Below are 21397 nucleotides of genomic sequence, written 5' to 3'. Positions count from 1 at the left end.
AGGAGGGAGAGGGATTATTCTTAGGTTTTTCTTTTTAATAAACTTTGATAATTGTTTTTGTTGTTTAATAAATATTTCCGGTGCTCTGAAAATTCAAGTAAAATTTGAGGGCTCCTTTTAGACCAAGGAGAATTTAACAAAAATTCTCCGGGCCACATTCGAATTTTTCTGGCACGTATTTTAGTGTTTGCCAATTTCTTTTCGACTTTTAATTAATTCTATTATTCCTTTTAGAGAATGAATTTTATTTCGGAATGAATTTATCAGGACGTGACACTGGATCAGCGGGCCGCTGAATTCGAGGCGCGGGCGAAGGAGCTGGACGCGAGAGCGCGCAGCGGCGGGGCGGCCGCGGGCGACGGCGACCTAGCCGCCCGCCTCGCAGCCGCCGAACACACCATCGCCGAGCTGCAGGGCGCGCTGGACTCGTCCGCCGGGGAGGTCGAAGCCCTCCGCTTGATGGGCGAGGTAGGGCCTGGCATGCTTCGGGACGCCGTCTCCCGTCTAGACCGCGCCGGGCGGCAGGCGGGCCTCTGGGGCGGGCGGACCGCGAAATATGCCGCCAACCAGGGGGGCCTCGCCCAGCGCCTCTCAGAGATGGCTGGGACCATCCAGCGGCTCCCCGAGGAGCTCGAGGAGACGATCAAGTCATCCTCGAGGGACCTCGCCCGGGGGGCGGTGGAGCTCGTACTGGCAAGCTACCAGGCCAGGGACCCTGACTTCTCCCCGTAGGCAGCGCTGGACGAGTTCCCTCCTGGAACCGAGGATGGCGCGCGCGCACAGGTCCGGGATGCCGCCGACCACATCGTCCACAGCTTCGAGGGTACGGCCCCTCGGCTCGCGTTCGCCCTCGACTCCGACGAGGAGGGCGATGACGGTGGTGCGGACGACAGCGACGACGAGGCCGGCAGCCCGGGCGCGTCGGCGTGAGCCCCCAGGCCCCCGCCAATCTTAAATAGCTTTTTCTTTCTTCTTCTGAGGCCTTCGGGCTCCCTTCTTGTATAAACTAATTCAATCTGCAATCAAATAAAGAGGAAATTTTTGTGTCAGCTCTGTTTGTTGTGTGTATGAGACGAGGATGGTCTGTGCCGCGGTCCTTCTGTGTCTTGGCTTGAACGAGGGCTCGTGCCCAGGTCCCAGCCTCAAATGGCGCGGGTCGGGGCTAGTGCCTGGGGAGATCCGCGTGTCGAGACTGGCCAGGCCGGGAACGTGGTGACCGAGGGTTATGGATGACCCGATTGTGGGCCTTTGCCGATTCTCCCCCGGAGTTCACCACGCCCCGGGGCACGGCTCGGTTCTGGGCCCCGTTTGGCGATTTTAGCCGGCCCGGGCCACCGAGGGCAGGATCGAGCACGAGCATGCTAATTCAAGCCAAGATTCTTCGAAAGGAAACAATGGCACAGACACAGTCCTTAGGAAATCGAAAATGCTTTTATTGAAATACGGAAGAAAAAAATATAAGCTTATGCATGTGGAAGCCCCCGGCCAACCCTGCACGCCCGGGGGGGTGCGGGGTTGGCCCGAGCCCGAGACCTGACACCCGACCCCCACTAGGGGTAGAAGCGACGAAGGTGTTCGATGTTCCACGGATTAGGCAGCTCTGTGCCGTCACCCGTGGCTAGCCGAACGGAGCCCGGCCGGGGAACGCCGATCACTCGATACGGACCCTCCCACATTGGTGAGAGTTTGCTCAGTCCAGCACGCGTTTGGACGCGGCGTAGGACGAGGTCGTCGACGCAGAGTGATCGGGCCCGGACGTGGCGCTGATGGTAGCACCGCAGGCTCTGCTGGTAGCGCGCGGCTCGGAGGGCCGCGCGCCGCCTTCGCTCTTCCAAGTAGTCGAGGTCATCTCTGCGAAGCTGATCTTGATCAGCCTCGCAGTACATGGTGGCCCGAGGGGACCTCAGGGTGAGCTCGGATGGGAGAACCGCCTCCGCGCCGTAGACGAGGAAGAAAGGTGTTTCCCCGGTTGCTCGGCTTGGCGTGGTTCGGTTCGCCCAGAGCACCGCTGGCAACTCCTCGATCCACGAGTCGCCGTGCTTCTTGAGGATGTTGAAGGTTTTGGTTTTGAGGCCCTTGAGGATTTCTGCGTTGGCGCGCTCCACTTGGCCATTGCTTCTGGGGTGGGTGGGAGAGGCGAAGCAGAGCTTGATGCCCATATCTTTGCAGTAGTCACCGAAGAGTTCACTAGTGAACTGGGTGCCGTTATCCGTAATGATATGATTAGGCACCCTAAACCGAGCAGTAATGCCCCTGATGAATTTAAGCGCGGAGTGCTTATCGATCTTGATGACCGGGTAAGCCTCGGGCCACTTAGTGAACTTGTCGACAGCGACATACAGATATTCGAACCCGCCCGGGGCCCGCCTAAACGGACCTAGGATATCGAGCCCCCAGACAGCAAACGGCCATGAAAGAGGTATGGTCTGCAGGGCCTGGGCCGGCTGATGGGTTTGCTTTGCGTGGAACTGGCACGCCCTGCACCGCCGGACCAGGTCAACCGCATCGTTGAGAGCCGTCGGCCAATAGAAACCCTGGCGAAAGGCCTTGCCAACCAAGGTGCGTGAGGCGGAGTGGGCTCTGCACTCGCCTTCATGGATATCGGCAAGAAGCTCGACACCTTGTTCCCGAGGAATGCACTTCAGGAGGACTCCGTTAGCCGCGCGCCGATAGAGGGTCTCTTCCACCAGCACGTAGCGCTTGGAGATGCGCTGGACGCGTTCACTCCCTTCGCGGTCCTCGGGTAGAGTCTTATCTGTGAGGTACGCCTGGATCTCAGTGATCCAAGCAATCAATCTAAGGGAGCTGGGAGCGCTCCCCTCGGGTCCCGAGGCCTGGACTTCGACGGGCCTCGGGGGCCGTTCAGGCGCGTCCGTCTCCCCTAGGGGGTCGGGTCGCACCGACGGCTGGGCAAGCCTTTCTTCAAAGGCGCCTGGTGGGGTCTGGGCTCACGAGGAAGCGAGCCTTGAGAGCTCGTCGGCGACCGCGTTATCCCGCCTGGGCACGTGCCGAAGCTCTATCCCGTCAAAATGGCGCTCCATACGCCGAACCTGGCGCACGTAAGCGTCCATCTGCGGGTCAGAGCACTGGTACTCCTTGGAGACCTGGTTGACGACCAACTGGGAGTCGCCTAACACCAGGAGGCGGCGGATCCCCAGTCCAGCTACCACTCTGAGTCCCGCAAGGAGTCCCTCGTACTCCGCCATATTATTGGTCGCCCGAAAATCGAGGCGAACCATGTATCTGAGGACGTCTAAGCTCGGCGAGGTCAACGTGCCCCCCGCACCGGTGCCTTGAAGAGACAAGGAGCCGTCGAACTGCATCACCCAGTAGGCGGTGTGAGGCAGCTGCGAGGGGCCCAAGCTGGCCTCGGGGGCGGAGACGTGCTCAGGGGCCGGGGTCCACTCTGCCACAAAGTCGGCGAGGGCCTGGCTCTTGATCGCGTGGCGTGGTTCAAAGTGCAAATCGAACTCAGAGAGTTCGATTGCCCATTTCACCACCCGTCCAGTACCCTCTCGGTTATGCAAGATTTGGCCGAGGGGGTAAGACGTAACCACCGTGACCCGATGCGCCTGAAAATAATGGCGCAACTTCCTCGAAGCCATCAGAATAGCGTAAAGCATCTTCTGGGCCTGAGGGTATCGGGTCTTAGCGTCCCGGAGGGCCTCGCTAACGAAGTAGACGGGCCGCTGCATCTTTCGGCGGGGCCGATCCTCTTCGCTAGGGGCCGCATCTCCAGGGCGCTCTTCGTCCGAGAGGCCGCGCGGGGCGCACTCGGCTTCTGTGCCGACGACCTCGGGGTCGGAGGGCGACAGGCGCGGCCTTCCCGCAGTGGCCCCGGGGCCATCCTGGGGGTCGGGGGCACCTGGCACCGTCGGACAAACGTGCGAAGGGCCAGCTCCGGCCGTCGGGGGCCTCGGGCCGCCGTTCGGCTCGGGGGCCTCTCCTCCCTGCTCTCTCCCGGGTCGAGTCGACACAGGGTGGGGATGCGCGGGGTGAGGGTTGTCCTCGTCGCGCTCCACAACCAACGCCGCGCTGACCACCTGCGGGGTTTCCGCCAGGTAGAGTAGCAATGGCTCATCTGGCTCCGGGGCGACCAGGACTGGGGGAGAACTGAGGTACGCCTTCAACTGAGTGAAGGCCCGCTCAGCCTCCTCCGTCCAGATAAACGGCCCGGAGCGTTTGAGGAGCTTAAATAGGGGTAGCGTCTTCTCTCCCAGCCTCGATATGAACCGACTTAGAACGGCCATGCAGCCGGTGACGCATTGCACATCCCTAAGCTTGCTGGGGGGGGCGCATCCGCTCTATAGCTCGTATCTTCTCGGGGTTGGCCTCGATGCCTCGGGCAGAGACCAAGAACCCGAGAAGCTAGCCCGCAGGCACGCCGAACACGCACTTATCGGGGTTCAGCTTTATGCGGGCGGAGCGGAGACTTTCGAAAGTTTCCGCTAGATCCAAGAGTAAGGTCTCTTGGTTGCGCGTCTTCACAACCAAGTCATCAACATAGGCCTCAACATTACGTCCTATTTGGCTACCCAAAGAAATTCGAGTAGTACGCTGAAAAGTAGGACCTGCATTCTTTAACCCGAAAGGCATTGTCGTATAACAATAAGTTCCTATAGGGGTAATGAATGCAATTTTTTCCTCATCCTCCCTAGCCATGCGAATCTGATGATAACCAGAGTATGCATCTAGAAAACACAAAAGGTCGCACCCCGCGGTGGAGTCAACAATCTGATCTATGCGTGGCAGGGGGTAAGGGTCCTTAGGACATGCCTTGTTAAGGTCGGTTGTCACGCCCGGAATTTCTATCCAAAATTCCAAACGCTTACATGTGTGTGAACCCTCGTCCAGGAATCAGCCGAGGCACACAATAACAAATTGATAATAGAGTACAAATATTACTCTAATTAATAAGCGAATAAAATGTCATTACAGAGGTAGATAGTTCCTCTCAATCAATAAAGATCTAAGCAGCGGAAAATAAATAAACGGCGCAGACGGCTCCACTCCACAGGCAGCTTGACCAAGGCTACACCTAATCCTCCACACCATCAGCCTCATTGTAGAACTCTTCCTCTGATGAATGATTGCAAGGTGAGTATATGACATACTCAGCAAGCCACGCAGCAAATATGCAAGTGCACAGGATAACAAAGGATGGCATAATAGGGTTGCATTTGCAAAAGCAGCATTTAGCAAACCTTTGAGAATTTGATAAAACAGTTAAGTAATTAAACAATATTAATCCAACGCTATACAACATGCCCTGTTGTATAGGCCCAACCATTCTGAACAACCACCCCGGCTGCACAGTTCTATCTCCAAACCAGGAATGTACCATTCCAAACCAGGAGCTAAACAAATTATTACCAGTTTAAGCATCTCTTACAATGATGAGAGGTGTGAGACTAATCACGAAAGACATTGTTAGACCCGCCCATAACCGCGGGCACGGCTATTCGAATAGTTTTACTTTGGCCAGAGGTGTACCACTGTACCCACAAGACACAACCCCACATCATGTCACCATGTGCCTCAATACCACCACGGTACCTCGGAAAGGAGTTGTGACAATACCCCTCGCATAACACAATCCACTGCAGCGCACCTTCCTGGATCATAATCACCCCCTTATAAACAAGGCATGGACTCCCCAGCGACCCCCGTGGGCTTATCTCCGCCACTTCTCAGTCTGGTGCCCCGCAATGAACCATGCTATACAAAAGATAAAGCCGTTGCCCATGCTGGCTTGTGGTTGGCACGATAAATGTTTCACAACCGAAACTCGTGAACCGGTCCTTAATTGTCATGAGCACGACCATCAAAACCATGTGCTCACAACCCACCATTACCAGGTTTTAGTTGGCACATTAATTAATTAACTAATCACGATTGACCATCGTGAACTATCAATAAGCCATCATTAAATAATAGTGAGTCATTAGTTATCCCGAATGTGTACTAATGTTTCTAAGCAGGGCTAAGCAATTATATCTAATATCTAGTTGAACCAATATAAATAAAGCTCAACTAGTCAAATTATAATAACCCATGGTATCAAGGAATAAGGTAATCAAGAACAAAAGGGCTATAACAAACAATAGGTTAATTCCACCCAATGACATTCGAAAATAAATGCAATAGTTGAAAAGAAACAATAGCTTTAAATAGGATCAACATGCTCAAAGGGTTGTTTGGGATCTGTGTGACTTGCCTTGCTGGCCTTGGAATTCTTCAAACTCTTCTTCTGCGAAAACGGACTCTCCGGAAACGACAGAATCTAAGCAGAAAAGAGCAAAATCACCAAAACAGCACATAAACAAGCATGAACAGTACATGTGGATATTTTTAATGTGTAGATCTCAATTTTAGAAAAAATTAGAGACTTGAACCGACTAAATCGGAGCTAAGATGAATTAGTTATGAATTTTTAAAGATTAAACCGGATTAAAACACTTAAATCGGTTTAAATTGAATTACGACGCAATAATGAATTATTTTTGAAAAGGAAAAGGGGATTTATTGCGTCAGCGGCTAGGGTTTGGGTGGACCGGGCGCACGGGCGGCGGTTCACGCGAACGGACGGCCGAGATCGATCCATCCAAAACGGACGGCCGAGATCGATCGGGTCCACGGCGGCTCACGGCGGACGACCCCGATGACATCAGCGACGACGTCAGCGACAGCGGCGGCGGCTCGGCGGAGAAGACGGCTCGAACGGCGCACGCTCGCCGGCGAACGGCGGCGCGAGGACGCAAACGGAGGGCACCAAGACGTAGAGGACAACACGGCGAACTCACCGGTGACCTAAACGGCGGCGGAAGACCAACAGACGGCGACGGCGACGAGGAGGAAGCGGCGGGAACCTTCGGGTCGACGACGGCGAAGCTGCTCCGGTGATCTCCGGCGACGGCGAAGGGGCGGACGAGGACGGCGACAACTTGGCGAGCACGATGGTGGTCTTCCCGAGCGACGGCGACGGCTGAAACGACGGCGGCGCACGGCTGGAGCGGCGGCGGCGACGGCGAAGCTAGGGCACACGGCGCTAGAGCGATTCCGACGACTAGAGGCGAAGGCGAGGGTGGCGACGGGAAGAGGAGACTCCGGGGGTCCTTTTAAAGGGGCTCGGAGGCGGCGGCGAAGGCCCACGGCGACGGCAACGGCGAAGGAAAGCTCGGGAAGAACAAATCCGAGACGAACTCGAATCCAACTCTTTCCAAAACGATTTAGCCAAAGATTCCAAAGGAGAAAAGGTAGAGGAGATCCCGAGGATCATTTCCCCTCTTTCAATTCGGCCGGAGAAGGAAAGGAACGGCCGGATTTGGAAAGGAAACGGCGGCGGCGCGAAACTAGGGTTTCGGCGGCGGCGGCCGAAGGTAGACGACGACTGACAGGTGGGCCCCACCTGTCAGCGAGCGAGGGCGCGCGCGGGCGGCGGACTGGGCCGGCTGGGTCGAGGAGAGAGAAGAGAGGTTTTGGGCCGACTTTCGGCCCAAAGCCAAAAGAAGACTTTTTAAAACCTTTTTCAATTAAAATTATTTCTTAAATGCAATTCCATTTATTAAAAATACTTCCTTAGCTCAAATAAATCCCAGAAAAATCTAGGAATTATAGAATTAAGCAAAGTATTTAATGAAATTTTATCTGGCCCAATTTTATATTGGAATTTATTAATTAAAACTTAGGTTTTCTTTTCAAGACTTTTAAAATTAATTCTAAAAATTCCATTTAAACAACAATTTATATATTTTGAATTTTCAGGGTGTGACATCGGTGTAGTCGATGCACATCCGAAGCTTGCCGTTCGCCTTGGGAACGACGATCGGGTTCGCCAGCCACTCCGGATGGATGACCTCACGGATGAATCCGGCCTCCAGAAGTCGCGCCACCTCCTCGCGGATGAAGGCTTGACGTTCCGGGGCCTGCCGCCGCACTTTCTGCCGGACCGGCCTTGCGCCCGTCTGCACGGCGAGACGGTGCTCAATCACCTTCCTGGGGACCCCGGGCATGTCCGCCGGTCTCCAGGCGAAGACGTCGGCGTTTGCCCGCAGGAAGGAGACGAGCGCGTCTTCCTATTTGCCGTCCAGAAGACCACCGATTCGTGTGGTCTTGGACGGGCCGTCGCCCAGGGCAACCTCCTTGACCGGGACCTCGTCGCACGTGATCATCCGCTGCCTCGGGGCGGCTGGGACGGAGGTGCTGAGCCTCTCGTTGCCACCCTCGGGCTTGGACGCGGCGGCGAGGTGGTCCGCGCGCTGCTCCATACAAGCAAGCGCGACTTTGAGGTCGCCATGGACAGAGATGGGGCCACCGGGGCCCGGCATCTTCATCTGGAGGTAGGCATAGTGGACCGCCGCCATGAACTTCACCAACGCGGGCCTCCCAGGACCGCGTTGTAAGGCAGACTGAGGTCCGCCACATCGAAGTTCACCCGCTCCGTGCGGAAGTTGGCGGATCCACCGAAGGTGACCGGGAGGTCGATATGACCTAGCGGCCAAGTGTGCCCCGGCGTCACACCGATAATCGGCTGGGACGGCCGAAGCACCATCCCCGGGACCTTGATGGCGTCAAAGGCTGCGGGGGAAAGGATGTTGAGGGCTGCACCCCCGTCTATGAGGACACGCCCCAACTTCATGTTGCAAACGGTGGGGGAAACCACCATCGCGATCTGTCCTCCCCGGGCAACGCACGGCGGGTGGTCGGTCTGGTCGAAGGTGAGGGCAACCTCCGACCACCGCGCCCGCCGCGTCGCCTCATGGGTAGGGGCCGCGGCCAGAAGCTCTCGCTTCATGGCCTTGAGGCTCCGACGAGAAGCGTGAGCGCACGCTCCTCCATCGACGGTGGCGATGGTGGCCCCAGGCTCCTGGAACCCTAGGTCATCGTCGTCATCGTCGACGTCCTCGGCGGGGGCCTTCTGCTTGGCCTCACTTCGCCGGTTGCCGGAGGGAGCCGCCGGGGCCTTGCCCTCACGGCGCTCCTGCCTCCTCTCCTCCTCCCACTTCCTCGTCCGCTCAGCCAAACTTTTGACCGCGCGGCAGTCCGTGAGGTCGTGGAGGGAGGTGTTGTGCACGGTGCAACAGGGAGCGCCGGCCTCCTTCTATTTGTCGCTCGCAGGCCTCCCCTTTCGGGTGGCCCGCGAAGCGCCCTCGACGGCGAGGACGTGTCTCTCGTCGTCGGAATGGGCCGACCTCTTCTTCCTCCTCCTGTCCCGCCGTCCTGACCGAGCGGCGGATCCGGGGGCGGCCGAAGCTGCCACACCGGAACCGGTGGAGTTCCAGGTCCAGGCCTCCTCCTTGCGAGCCACACGGTCCGCGAGCTGAAAAAGCTCCGCAGTGGTCTGGGGCTCCTTGGAGGCGATCTTTTCGAGCATGCGGTTGTGCCGCACGCCCCCCCCTGAACGTGTAGATCACCGCGTGTGCGGGGATGCATGGTATGGTGTTGCGGACCTGACAGAACCGCTGAATGTACGAGCGAAGAGACTCATCGTCCCTTCGCTGTACCGCATGCAAGTCCGCTTCTTCATCTGGGCGCGGATATGTGCCTTGGAAGTTCATGGTGAACTGCTGGCACAAATCCTCCCAAGAGTGGACCGACACGGGCGGCAAGTTCATTAGCCAACCCCGCGCCTGTCCCTTCAGGGCCATGGGGAAGAAGTTCGCCATGACCCTGTCGTCACCCCCGGCGGCCTCGATCCCGGTCGTGTAGACCTAGAGAAACTCGGCCAGGTCCCGATAGAGGTGGCGGCGGGCTAGAAGTCCGAGAGGCGGAGGAGGATTACAATGTTGGCAGCGGCCCTATGGGCAGCAGAGGCTTAGGAATTCGACGAAGCATATCCTTTCAGCTCGCGTCTGGTCGGCTAGTTCTGACTGGACGACAATGGATGAAGGTGGACTACCCGGCGGCGTGTGGCATCGGCTTACTTGAAGCAGATGAAGATGGCACCAGTGGAGATTCGCTGCGATAACGCACTAGGGGCGGTGGCGACTAGACGACTTTCAATCGTCGATTTCGACTGTTTCATGAGAGAATGTTGGGATGCAGGGATGTGTTGAGGTTGTAGGTTTTTCGGTTTTTTGGTTGTATTCTCCTCTTTGCTGAGGTCTGAGTCTCAGTGCTCTCGTATCCTTTTGGCTGTGTATATCCCTCATAGATATAGAGGCCAGATTAATAAAAATCCTTTATCTAAAAAAAATCGGACACAATGAACATAAGTAATACATAGCTGTATCGGACCCACAAAATAATTTTATACATACAGTCATAACCATTATCAGTGGCTAGCAATAAACCTTGCTCATGCCCTATACCCATACCCGCAAGCGCCATGTGATTATCCATATTCATGCTGATTTACCCATTAGAGATAGGATTTCATCCCCACAACATACCTACAGATATAACAAAGAACTACCTGATACTAGGGTCATTTACCCACGATCAAACGGGTTTATAGGGCGTGATTGCCATTCCTAACCAGAATGCCAACCAAACAAATTACATGTACTCCCTTCGTTTCATAATATAATAATTTAATATTGGATATGATATTTTATAGTACAGCGAATCTGGACAGGAGGATGTCTAGATTCATTATACTATAAAATATCCCATCATATAGGTTACTATACTATGTGACGGAGGGAGTAGGTTGTTTTTTAAATGCTCAACAACACCTAGGTTTTGATATATCAATAGCCGCACTGAACCACATATGATAGGGTGGGCGATCGAAAAACAAGTACTCCTACCAACACAATGGTCTTGTTTAGCTGGGGGAAATTTTTGGGTTTAGTTATCACATCGAATATGTGTACAGACATTTGAAGTATTAAACGTAGTCTAATAACAAAACAAATTACAGATTCCGCCAGGAAACTGCGAGACGAATTTATTAAGCTTAATTAATCTGTTATTAGCAAATGTTTACTGTAGCACTACATTGTCAAATCATGGCACAGTTAGGCTTAAAAGATTCGTCTAGCAAGTTATACGCAATCTGTGTAATTTTTTCCCCCTATATTTAATACTACATGTATGTGTCCAAACATTTGATGTTACAGCATGAAAATTTTTGTTTTGAGAACTAAGCAGGGTGTGTTTGGTTGCTCGCATCACTCCTAGCCTGGCCCGTGTGAGCCATCCAGGCTCTCCAGGGCCTGGGTGAGTAGGTGCGAAAGGGTTTGTTCGGTAGATGGTATGAGATAGTGTTTGCTTGGTTGTACAACGGATGCTGTTCATCAGAGTTTTTGTTTGGTTGATTGCATATGGGCTGAGTTTGGTTACCTCATGTTTCTTATGTGGTGAGATTACCCCTTGCAATTCCATGAAAAAAAAATAGGGTGCATAGCATATTTTAACCGACAGTTGAGAACTAAAATTGGTGAATTCCCTACATCAATCATAGCAAGGCCCAATCAAAACTTTCGGTATATGTTGACCGGTCAGGAAAAAAATGAAAATGAAATCAAAACTTACGGTATATGTTGACCGGTCAAGGAAAATAGGAAAAATAAAAAGGAAAATGAAAGAAAAAAGTGGATATCGTCGCCCAATGACTCGGACGAGGCGACCTCCATCGCTGCCACATCGCTACTCTGCGCAGCCGACTTCCACCGCTGCTGCGATCTCTCCACCTCATTTGCGCCACCCCGTTCTTCCTTCTACCACGCCAGTTGCAGCCCTCCTCAGCCACGCTGCTCTCCATATTCCCCTCCACCCTCTGTCGCTTGCTACCGTTGGTGGACAGATCCGACGGCTGTGAGCTCGTAGCCGCCGGATCCGGCGGTCTGGCGACTAGAGAAGGGAGGGGAGGGCGGTGGCAATGACGGGGACCGCTCTTCTCGCTCCATGCAGTTCGTCACCGTCATCGGGGATCTAGAAGCCGAAGCTCGTTGTTTTTGGAATCTGGTGCGTGGGTGGGAGCTCATCAAGGGAGGAAGCAACCGGCGAGGAAGACGGTGCCGCCGACGGTGAGGATGGGAAGAGAAAGGCAATGGAGGCTGTGGCGGCGGCGCCCCTTGACCTCGAGTGTCTAGATACATCATCGACTTCTTCATCTTCCTTCTTCCTACTGAATCGTGTGTGAGCAAATGTGAGAAGGTGGTGAGGGGATGCAAGCCGGCCCTGCCTGCGTTCCTCCTCGGCCTGGCTCGGAGAGGCAATTTTGCACCCGCCCATCCTGGCTCGCTCCTCCGTCCAGGCAACCAAACAGTGAGCTCGCTGCATGCACCGTACCGGTGCGAGCCACCGTTGATGCGGGCAACCAAACACATCCTACATGTTCATGTTCAACAGTCAAAATCCCGCCCACATAGAAAGCTCCCAGACCCGTTCTCATGGATCCACGTGATCCGTCAGCAGTCATCAGACGGCCAGAGTACCACCCAACATCCATCCAAGCGTCAAAACACCCCTGCCACCCGTCGTACGCAAGTACGCACCACATGTAAAACACACCACACCACCCCCTCCGGAGGCCCCCACCCACTGACAAGCACACGTAAAACGGAGGCGGATCCGTTTGCGCCGCTTGCCTTTGACACAGGGACAGAGAGAGAGAGAGAGAGAGAGAGGAGTTTTGAGCGCGCGTCCCGGAGCAGAGTGAGTGAAGTGCCTTCACTGTTCGGTTCGGTGGTGGTGAGAGTGACGAGGAGCGAGGCGAGGCGGCAACTTCCATGGAGAGGAGGAGTTGGCGGTAGATTAACTCCCACCACCTGACCGGAGGAGGAGACGAGGCCGCCGGACGAGAGGGATCAACGCCGCCGCTTCCTGCCGCTGCCGCGAGCAGAGGCACAGGTACGCGACGCCCACCCGCGCGCCCTCCTCTGCTCGTCGCCATTGCAGCCGCCGCACCGCAGCGCGGGTTTTTTTTTTCCTTGCTTGTTCCTGGTGGCATATATATGCCGGGGGCGGTTAATTTGTTCCCGCGGTGAATACGCGCGGGTTTCGTTTCCTATCATCAGGTGGCGGTTGGTTGCATCGTTGCGTTATATTGTGTGTGTTTTTCTCTCTCGGTTTTGTTGATGGATAAGGTTGGGGGAGGGAGATTTGGAGGAAATGTGCGTTTTGGTCTAATCGGGATGTGGAGTTGATTCGTGGCGCGAGGCGATTAAGGACGATGCGTTGGGTAGACAAGTTCTTGGGTTTTTTCTTTCTTTTTTTGTTCTTATTATTGTTTTGGATTTATATAGTAGGTGCCTGATGCATTTCTGAGCTCTCTCGTGGGGGTCATTGTGTTGTGATTCTTTCCATTGGAATGCTTATCATCTGATCTATGATTTCAGTGATGAAATGTTATCTGTCTGCGCCGAGGTAATTTCAGATAAAAGAAGAAGAAAAGGGTTCCACACTCAACTCATCTATGTGGTGTGGCTTCAGTGTGTTTGTTTTATTTTAAAAAAGATTTTAACTTTTTTTTTGTAATAGCAAAGAAGAAAAGATTTCAACTTCTTTTTTGTGTTCCTGGAAGGACGCAAATGCAACTGCTACCAGCCTATCATTTCTGGTTCATGATTCATCCAGTTCACTCCGGTTGCAGTTGCCATTTTTAGTTAGGCGGCTATGCTTTTCATGGGTGGACTGACGTGGTAAAAGCTTCTATTTTTGGATATCGTTGTTTATCTCGTTTGGTGCTTCAGGTGGCCATTTTCTGCATTTCGCGACTGACGAGTTCGGGTAGTGTCTCAATATGGCATTATTAGTTGGAATTGTCATGCTTTCATTTTTTTTTTCAGTCTGCATTGTCAGATATGGACTGATGTTGCACTTTTTTTTTTTGCTCTGATTTTTCTTCATCATTTCTCATTTTCGTCTTGCCTTTGTGAACTGATGCTCATATGTTTACTCTTTCATTGCAGTCTGATCGCTTCGATCATCGCGGTGATTGCCGGAGCTTGGTTCGACCTGCATTGTAGTACTCTTGCTGCTTACTTTCGTAAAGAATCAGGACTGCTTGCCTTTTGGGTTCAAGCTCTGGCTAGTAATCAACAGAATGGATGCGAAAGACTTGGTGGAAATAGGCATGAAGGAGGAGGACATTACAACAATGCTGTTTGGAAAGAAGGTTATCGAGCTGACGGAAGACGCATTTGATGGTTCGAAAGAAGAAAGGAAGATCTTTGAGGAGCTCTTCTGCAGAACAGGCACTAGCGGAGCAAGCACCCGCCATCCACGCCGGGATGGAAAGAGCAGTTCACTGAGAGATGCAAGCAAAGAATTGATATCAACTAACACACCTTCGAGCTCTGCCTCCAATCACAAGTCGGCGCGCTGCCGTGTGGTTGAGTCTTTTACATATGGCAACTTATCAAGCTATCTTGTGTTCTGCAACAATGACAAACAAAAAATGCAGAAGACAGTGGGCTTTCCGGATATGGCCAGTGCTTCTGATCTCGTGATACAGTGGACACCGCCTTCCGTTGAGAGGGTGTACACCCGTAGGGCAGTGGCTCGCAGGAACCAAAGAGCAAAACTTTGCAGTGTTCTTGATCTGGAGAGGGTTGACATTACCAGTGTTAGACAGCGTAGGGACAGAGGGCAGCATAAGTATGGCCACAGCCATGCAGTGCTTTGGGATCATCTCCGTCTACACGCTAATCTTCTGATGATGGATGCTGGGTGGAAGATTGATGGCAAGGAAAGATGGGACAAGAGTAAGGTTGATCATATTTATGAGTCACCTGACAAAGTAATGCGCCTGTTTTCTCTTCCCAGGGCATGGAAATGCTTTGGCCAGTGGTTGCTTATTAATTCATCCGGCTTTGGTGGAAATGACTACGGTCGGATATGGTTCAACATCCATGACTTTCTGAGTGATTTGAAGAATACACTGCTATGCTTAGAATATGAAGTCCGGCTCCCGAAGCAATCTCTATCTTTTCTCAACCAGTGGCAGCTCCTTGACCCTTTCATGGCAGTAGTTTGCATTGATAAGAAGGTTAGAGCCCTGAAGAAGGGAGTAGCACTGAAAGCTGTAAACAGCACTGTTACATTTGTCAGCTGCATCGAGAGTGAGCTGTCAAATCCCCGGAATGCCGACAATCCACTTGGTCTAAACCATTCGAACAATTTTAACAGCACACATCCCAGGTCACGGAAAAATCTTCTGCCACTGCTTCAATCTGATGACCTCGATGGAAATTCTTCGCGCAGCAAACATCCTTCTACTGTTGGAAAACGTAAATCTAGCCAATATAAAATGGATGAAAGATTGCCAATCATGGCAGAAATACAAGAAAAAAGCATCAGAAGTACTGCTCATCGTATAGTGATGGGTCTCCAAGATTCAACAGCTTTTCCTGGTTCAAGGACTAGTTTAAATATGAAAAATAAGCCTTCATACAGCAAGTCTAATTTGACACAGAGCATTCAAGACAAATCTGATCCACTATATTTTCCACCTAATTATTCTCCCAGTGATCTTGTTGAAAATGCTGAAATAAATGATCCGAGTTTTCATGCCTATGACATGATAGAATCTGCAAACGTGGACAATTCTGCAGATAGTCCTGACGAGTTGCTCCTAGGAGCAAACTTACTGTTTTCTCACGAAGTGGACGAGATGCTCCTTGACGACATCAGCAATGAACATTACTGTACTGCAGCTGTTTCTGAGCCACAAGCAAAAAACATAGATTTAGAGGATGGACCGTCTGGTCCATCATCAGTAGTATCAGAGAAGGACACAGGTTTGAAAGCTAATAAAGATGTTATCAACAATGAACAGCATGATGATGGAGTTGTCGCTGAGTCCCAATTGGCAAATACAGATGTGATGGATAGACCTGCTGGTGCACTGTCATTTCTACCAACGATGGATACAGTTTTGGAAGGTAATGAGATGAGCTCAGAAGAGATGACAAAAGGAGGGCAGTTATCATGTGAAGGCACCAACAATGCGATGGTGATATCGGAGCCACAGTTATTGTTTGTGTCCCCTCATGATGGAACCCTTTCTTTCATGAATGATAGTATGTGCAGCCAAGAGATGCGGAGTTGCCTCAATGCTTCAAATGGCACCATGGGGACTAACGTGCAGCTAGGCATCCAATCCTCAGTATATGAAGCAAGTTTGATTCGGGGATTCCTATACCTTGACAATGAGGGTTCTCCAATTTGTTGGACGGTCCTAAACCCAGAACCTCCTAGGCAGTTGATCTGTTCTGAACCAATCTCAAAGGCATCTGAACTTCATGGTGAAATGAACATGGAGTGTGGGATGTTAACTTCTGGACCGAAGCAAACGTCAAAATTAGACTCGAGCAAAAACAATCGGAAAAGGTCCAAGAAAGCTGCAAATATTGAAGACAAAGGCAGTCAAAAGAAACAGAAGGTAAATGATGTTCCTGTAAGTTACTGCGCAATTGGTCAATATATGGACCATACAACTGAGAATCCTGCTGGCTGTTTAATTAGCAATGATAAAGAACAGATAGGTTCAGCAAGCACTGAGCAGGTTTCATTAAACTTGTTGCCTGGAAATAGCAATGACATGAATCAGCAAGTTCCCATAAAAAATAGTGACAATGATCAAGCCAGAGTACGCATTGGGTCAGCAGAAAAGATTGTGCCAGAAAAAACTACCAAAAAAGATGTCAAACGGCAAAAGGCATCATCGCGGCATAAATGCAAGTTTGACGACAATGATCTTCTGGTGACAGCTGTCATACATAAGTTAACTGCACGCTACAGGAATCGTTTTAGCCGAAGGCTCGCCAAGAAATCTGGTTTCAAACGTCTACCTAGATGTCGCTGGAAGAGTGAAGAGAGACGTGACAGGAAGACGTTTCCTAAAGGAGCAAGAACAGTGTTGGGAAAGTTGCTTGAAATGGGCATTGTTTGTAAAGTAAATATTCTTCAATATCGAAGACCAGGAAGCAAAAATGTATTAAAGGATGGAAACATTACAAAGAAGGGCATTAGATGCCGATGCTGTGATATGGTGTTTACAATGTCCATGTTTAAGTACCATGCAGGTCTGCGGCAAGAAATTCCCTCTCTGAATCTTTTCTTGGGTTCTGGCAAATCATACACTCTTTGCCAGCTTCAAGCATGGTCTATTGAACATAAGGCCAGGAAAGAACGTGCAAAATGTACTATGCCACTCCAAGCTGATGAAAATGATGATACTTGTGGATTATGTGGTGATGGCGGTGAACTGATATGCTGCGACAACTGTCCTGCTAGTTACCATCAGGACTGCTTGCCTTGTCAGGTTTGCTTCCCTGATGTTTCCATTTTTCTTCCGTTAACTGACATAGAGATTTATCAAGGAGCATTGCTTAGGAAATAAACCGAATTAGTTCATGGTTGTTCTGAAAGGATTTTTTTTCAATGAATATTCTGAAGGAATTATATATGCACTTATCCCTGTGTGCAGTTGAAATGTTCTTTCCAGATATTATTATGTCATTTATCTAATTTGCAAGGAGAGAATGATGTTTTATCATGAGTACTCTTCTCCCCTTGTTTGTTTGTGCTGTGCCATGCTGCTTCCAGAATAACTCACAGCAAAATGCAGTCATTACCGCATCTGTTTAATCATGTGTGCATTACACTGCTTAGTTAAGAGTTGCTATGTAGTTTTACTGTGGAGATGACATAGCATTTTATCAGTTAGGGTGGTCATCTTTTGCACCAGCGTTACAGAACAACTGATCTTGCCATTTGTTTATCAACCTCTACTTCATTTTATTTCTACTGCTGTAAAGCTAACGTTTCAGACCGTCAATCTTGACATCTTCAACAGCAATGTTTGCATTCATGTTACTGATTCACTTTCTACCTTTTCAGGATATTCCAGATGGCAGCTGGTATTGCTATAGATGCCTTTGCGATATATGTGGGGAAGTGATAAATTTGAAGGAGCTCAGAAGTTCCCTGCCTGCTTTAGAATGCGCACAGTGTGAACGCCAATGTAATGTCTCACTTCACATCTTCATTGCCACCGTACCATGTCTGGTTATTTGCTAGCAAGATTTGTCTTTAGACCTTCCATATAAATTGCTGCTTCTTGTTTTAACAGCACACTATTCCTGTGCTCTAGTTTCATAACTTACCACGCACACTTATGATTGTTTGTTTGTATAGCATAGAACATTTTAGCAATTTAATTTACTCTAGTAGTTGTGCATATGTTAATGCAGTTACATGCAATGTTTACCCTTATAAGGAGATCTGTTAATTCAACTATAATTCACTCTTTGATTTTGTGATGCTTCTTATCACAGTTTCTGAGCTCCTTATATTGCCCAAATCCACCGCAAGATTTAGCATTGCTTGAAATCTTATGCCACATGCTCGTTCATTACATTGTTTCTCTCCAGATCATGCAAAATGCATATATGGTAAACTTTTGTGCAACGAGGAAGGTGGACCTTGTGCCTGGTTTTGTGGAAGAAGATGCCAGCAGGTATAATCCTAAAATTCGACCTTCACTAATGCTAGCCATATATTTAACAGAGACAGCGAAAATGTTTACTTGAAGCAGCCTCACTGTGCTCTGATTTTTTGCGAACGCGCAAAAGGATTGCACGTCAATATATTAGCAGGAAAAGAGTTTTTGTTACACAAAGCAATCAGCCATCAGCCAGACTGGCTTATGCCTAACTCACTGTGCTCTGATATTGGCAGATTTATATGAATTTGCGATCTCGTGTTGGGATCCCCATTCACACAATTGATGGCTTCTCTTGCACTGTTCTCCGGAACAACGGTGATCAACGGGTCTCTACAGCTGCAGATATTGCAATCCTCGCTGAGTGCAACATGAAATTAGTGATTGCCTTGAGTATAATGGAAGAATGCTTCTTACCTATAATAGACGCACGAACAGGAATAGATATTATCCCACCTATACTATATAATTGGAGGTGAGACCGACTATTTCCTTTCCAAATTAATCAGTTGTCCTCTTAATGTTATTAACGAATATTTGCTTTTATCTCTCTTTTTTTTAGTTCCATGTATTTTCAGGCACTCATTTATTCCTTTGTATTTCTTTTCCAGGTCTGACTTTGTTCATTTGGATTACAAGGGGTTCTATACTGTAGTATTGGAAAATGATGACAGGATCATTTCTGTGGCATCCATCAGGTACTGCACGTTCAAAAGTTCTGACACTTACGGAGTTCAATTTTCGTATGTTCGAAATCAACACCCTAAAATTGGTCAGATTATCTAATATTTCAGACTCTGGGATTAACACAGATTTTTATGCAGGTTACATGGTACAGTTGTGGCGGAGATGCCTCTAATAGCTACTTGCCTTGAGAATCGTCAACAAGGGATGTGCAGGCGTCTCATGGATTACATTGAACAGGTAGTAGATAGCTGGATACTGATGCTTTTGTAGTCTACTTTGGATTCTTTATTAAAAAGATCACCCAAAGAATCATGTCATGCTTACTCCCTAAGCATCATATCCGAGTCACCGAGTATCTGACTTATTCCCCACCGTATCCTTCTTAAGGACCTGAAAATTTCCACCTGTATTTCTACCAAATATTTGCTATCTGCATCCGACTTACTCTCTAGCCTATATCCTGTTCAAACTTAACAATCGATTCAGTCTTCTCCTCTTGAAGTACATGTCTGAGCTTGGAATTTTCTTTAGATCAAAGGTAGATTAACATGCTTGTATATAAAACTGAGCTTGGAAATTAAGAACCAATCAATAATTTATCACACAATAATACTCCATCCATCCCAGAATATAAGAAGTTTTAGAGTTAGACACGTTTATTAAAAAAATAGGTAGAATTAAACGGGGAGATGTTGTGATTGGTTGAGAAGTGGAGGTGTGTGGAAAAAGTGAACGGTGAAGGGTTGTGATTGGTTGAGAAGAGAATGTTAGTGGAGAAATTGTTATAGTTTGGGACAAATTCTAAGCGAAGAGAATGTTATTTTGCATCATTGCTTATCGTGTGCAGACTATTTCTATGCTTCATGTGTACCACTTACTACTAGTTAAGATATTTGCCACTCTAGAACTTAAACCTACCTGATGTTTTCTCAACAGATGCTGAAATCTCTGAAGGTAGAGATGCTTCTTCTATCCGCGATACCTAGCCTAGTCGACACATGGACGATGGCGTTCGGGTTCGTACCGATAGACGACCTCGACAGGAAGAATCTCAGCAGGCTGAGGCTGGTGTCGGTCCCGGGGACCGTTCTACTGAAGAGGAACCTGTACGAGTGTCCGGGCACCAATGCGGGTGAGCTGCGAAACCCTGAACCCTTCAAAGTTTACTCACGCTCTGCCAGGAAAAACCGCGACGGTAATTCTGAACATGACATTTGCCAAATGAGATGAATCACAGCGGGTGGTGGTGGTGGTGGTGGTGGTAGCAAGGAGAATCTCGCGTTCGTCGATCGGTCGGTGGCGGTGACGGCTGCGGATGCTGGACAGCAGAGGCCGTTTGAGGATCGCTCGCCGGTTTCTTGTGCAGTGGACAGCCTCGCCGACGAGCTGCGGAGTTTGAAGATCAATTCGTCCTGTGAAAATCGTCGTCGTCTTGGCAAAACTACTGTAAATTCAGCTAGTACCTTGTATGAAAGGCCTGTTGGATGCTAGTGGCCGTTAGCGACTAGTGCGCCGTCTGTGAACTCTGATCTACTGTCGCCGACGAGAACCTGAACTTCTCAATGTTGACTCGGTGTCGCTGAACATTCTTGAATGTCCTGAATCTGTCTCAGATTTCCTACTGGTAACTGACATGAATGACCGGAGACCAAGGTGGTGTTTGGATCCATGGACTTAACTTTATTCTTTATATTTAGACATTAATTTAGAGTATTAAAAATAAACTACTTACAAAACTAATTACATAAATTAAAGCTAATTTGCGAGACAAAATTTTTAAGCATAATTAATCTATAATTAGAGAATGTTTACTGTAGTATCACATAGGCTAATCATGGAATAATTAGGCTCAATAGATTCGTCTCGCGAATTAGTCCAAAATTATGGATGTGTTTTATTAATAGTCTACGTTTAATATTTATAATTAATTTCCAAACATCCGATGTGATAGGGATAGTCCCATCTAAACAGGGTCCGAGCAATGCTTCTCTTGCATGACTCTTGCATGAATTTTGCAGGATTTCAGCTCAGATCCTGTAAAAAAAAGCAGTCAAATTCTTTCCGTTACAAAGGATGCGAGTGCTATTTCGAAGGGATTCAAAACTCCAAAACTTTTTTTTTTCGCGAAAGCGAAAAAGAATTGCACGTCAATATTAGATGAAAGGAGAAGAGAGTTTATTTACACAACATAATTAACCAAACCGATTTATACCAAATGAAGAGAGAAAAGAGAAAAACAAGAAAAACCAAGAAAAAAAAGAAAGAGACTACTACGACAACTATACGTAAAACCCAAAAGAAGCAAAACTTTTG

General features: G+C 49.6%; 1 protein-coding gene across 2 annotated transcripts; it reads left to right on the top strand.

Moving 5' to 3' along the window:
- Nucleotides 1-12609: 12609 nt before the first annotated feature.
- LOC107275971 (uncharacterized) lies at nt 12610-20753 on the top strand. 2 transcript variants are annotated; one of them, XM_015781654.3, is made up of 9 exons: nt 12610-12798; nt 13860-17215; nt 17794-17917; nt 18327-18412; nt 18634-18872; nt 19009-19095; nt 19222-19321; nt 20021-20216; nt 20322-20753. In XM_015781654.3, exons 2-9 carry the CDS (start codon nt 13994-13996, stop codon nt 20573-20575), a joined length of 4308 nt encoding a protein of 1435 aa, XP_015637140.1. In that variant the 5' UTR covers nt 12610-12798; nt 13860-13993; the 3' UTR covers nt 20576-20753. The 2 variants fall into 2 exon arrangements, with proteins under 2 accessions (XP_015637140.1, XP_015637141.1); XM_015781655.3 differs by lacking the exon at nt 20322-20753 and having other exon boundaries at nt 20021-20315.
- The last annotated feature ends 644 nt before the right edge of the window (nt 20754-21397 follow it).

Source organism: Oryza sativa, chromosome 4 (assembly GCF_034140825.1).
Source record: "Oryza sativa Japonica Group chromosome 4, ASM3414082v1".
In the NCBI taxonomy this organism is placed as follows: domain Eukaryota; kingdom Viridiplantae; phylum Streptophyta; class Magnoliopsida; order Poales; family Poaceae; genus Oryza; species Oryza sativa.
The sequence above is the reverse complement of the archived record's forward strand: the minus strand, read 5'-3'. Positions and strand labels throughout refer to the sequence as shown.

Bases quoted from the DNA above. Each gene is read 5' to 3' on its own strand.
- LOC107275971 (XM_015781654.3), top strand. From the start codon at position 13,994: ATGGATGCGAAAGACTTGGTGGAAATAGGCATGAAGGAGGAGGACATT. The intron at 17,918-18,326 runs GTAATGTCTCAC...GTTTCTCTCCAG, and splicing joins CGCACAGTGTGAACGCCAAT to ATCATGCAAAATGCATATAT. The intron at 18,413-18,633 runs GTATAATCCTAA...TGATATTGGCAG, and splicing joins GTGGAAGAAGATGCCAGCAG to ATTTATATGAATTTGCGATC.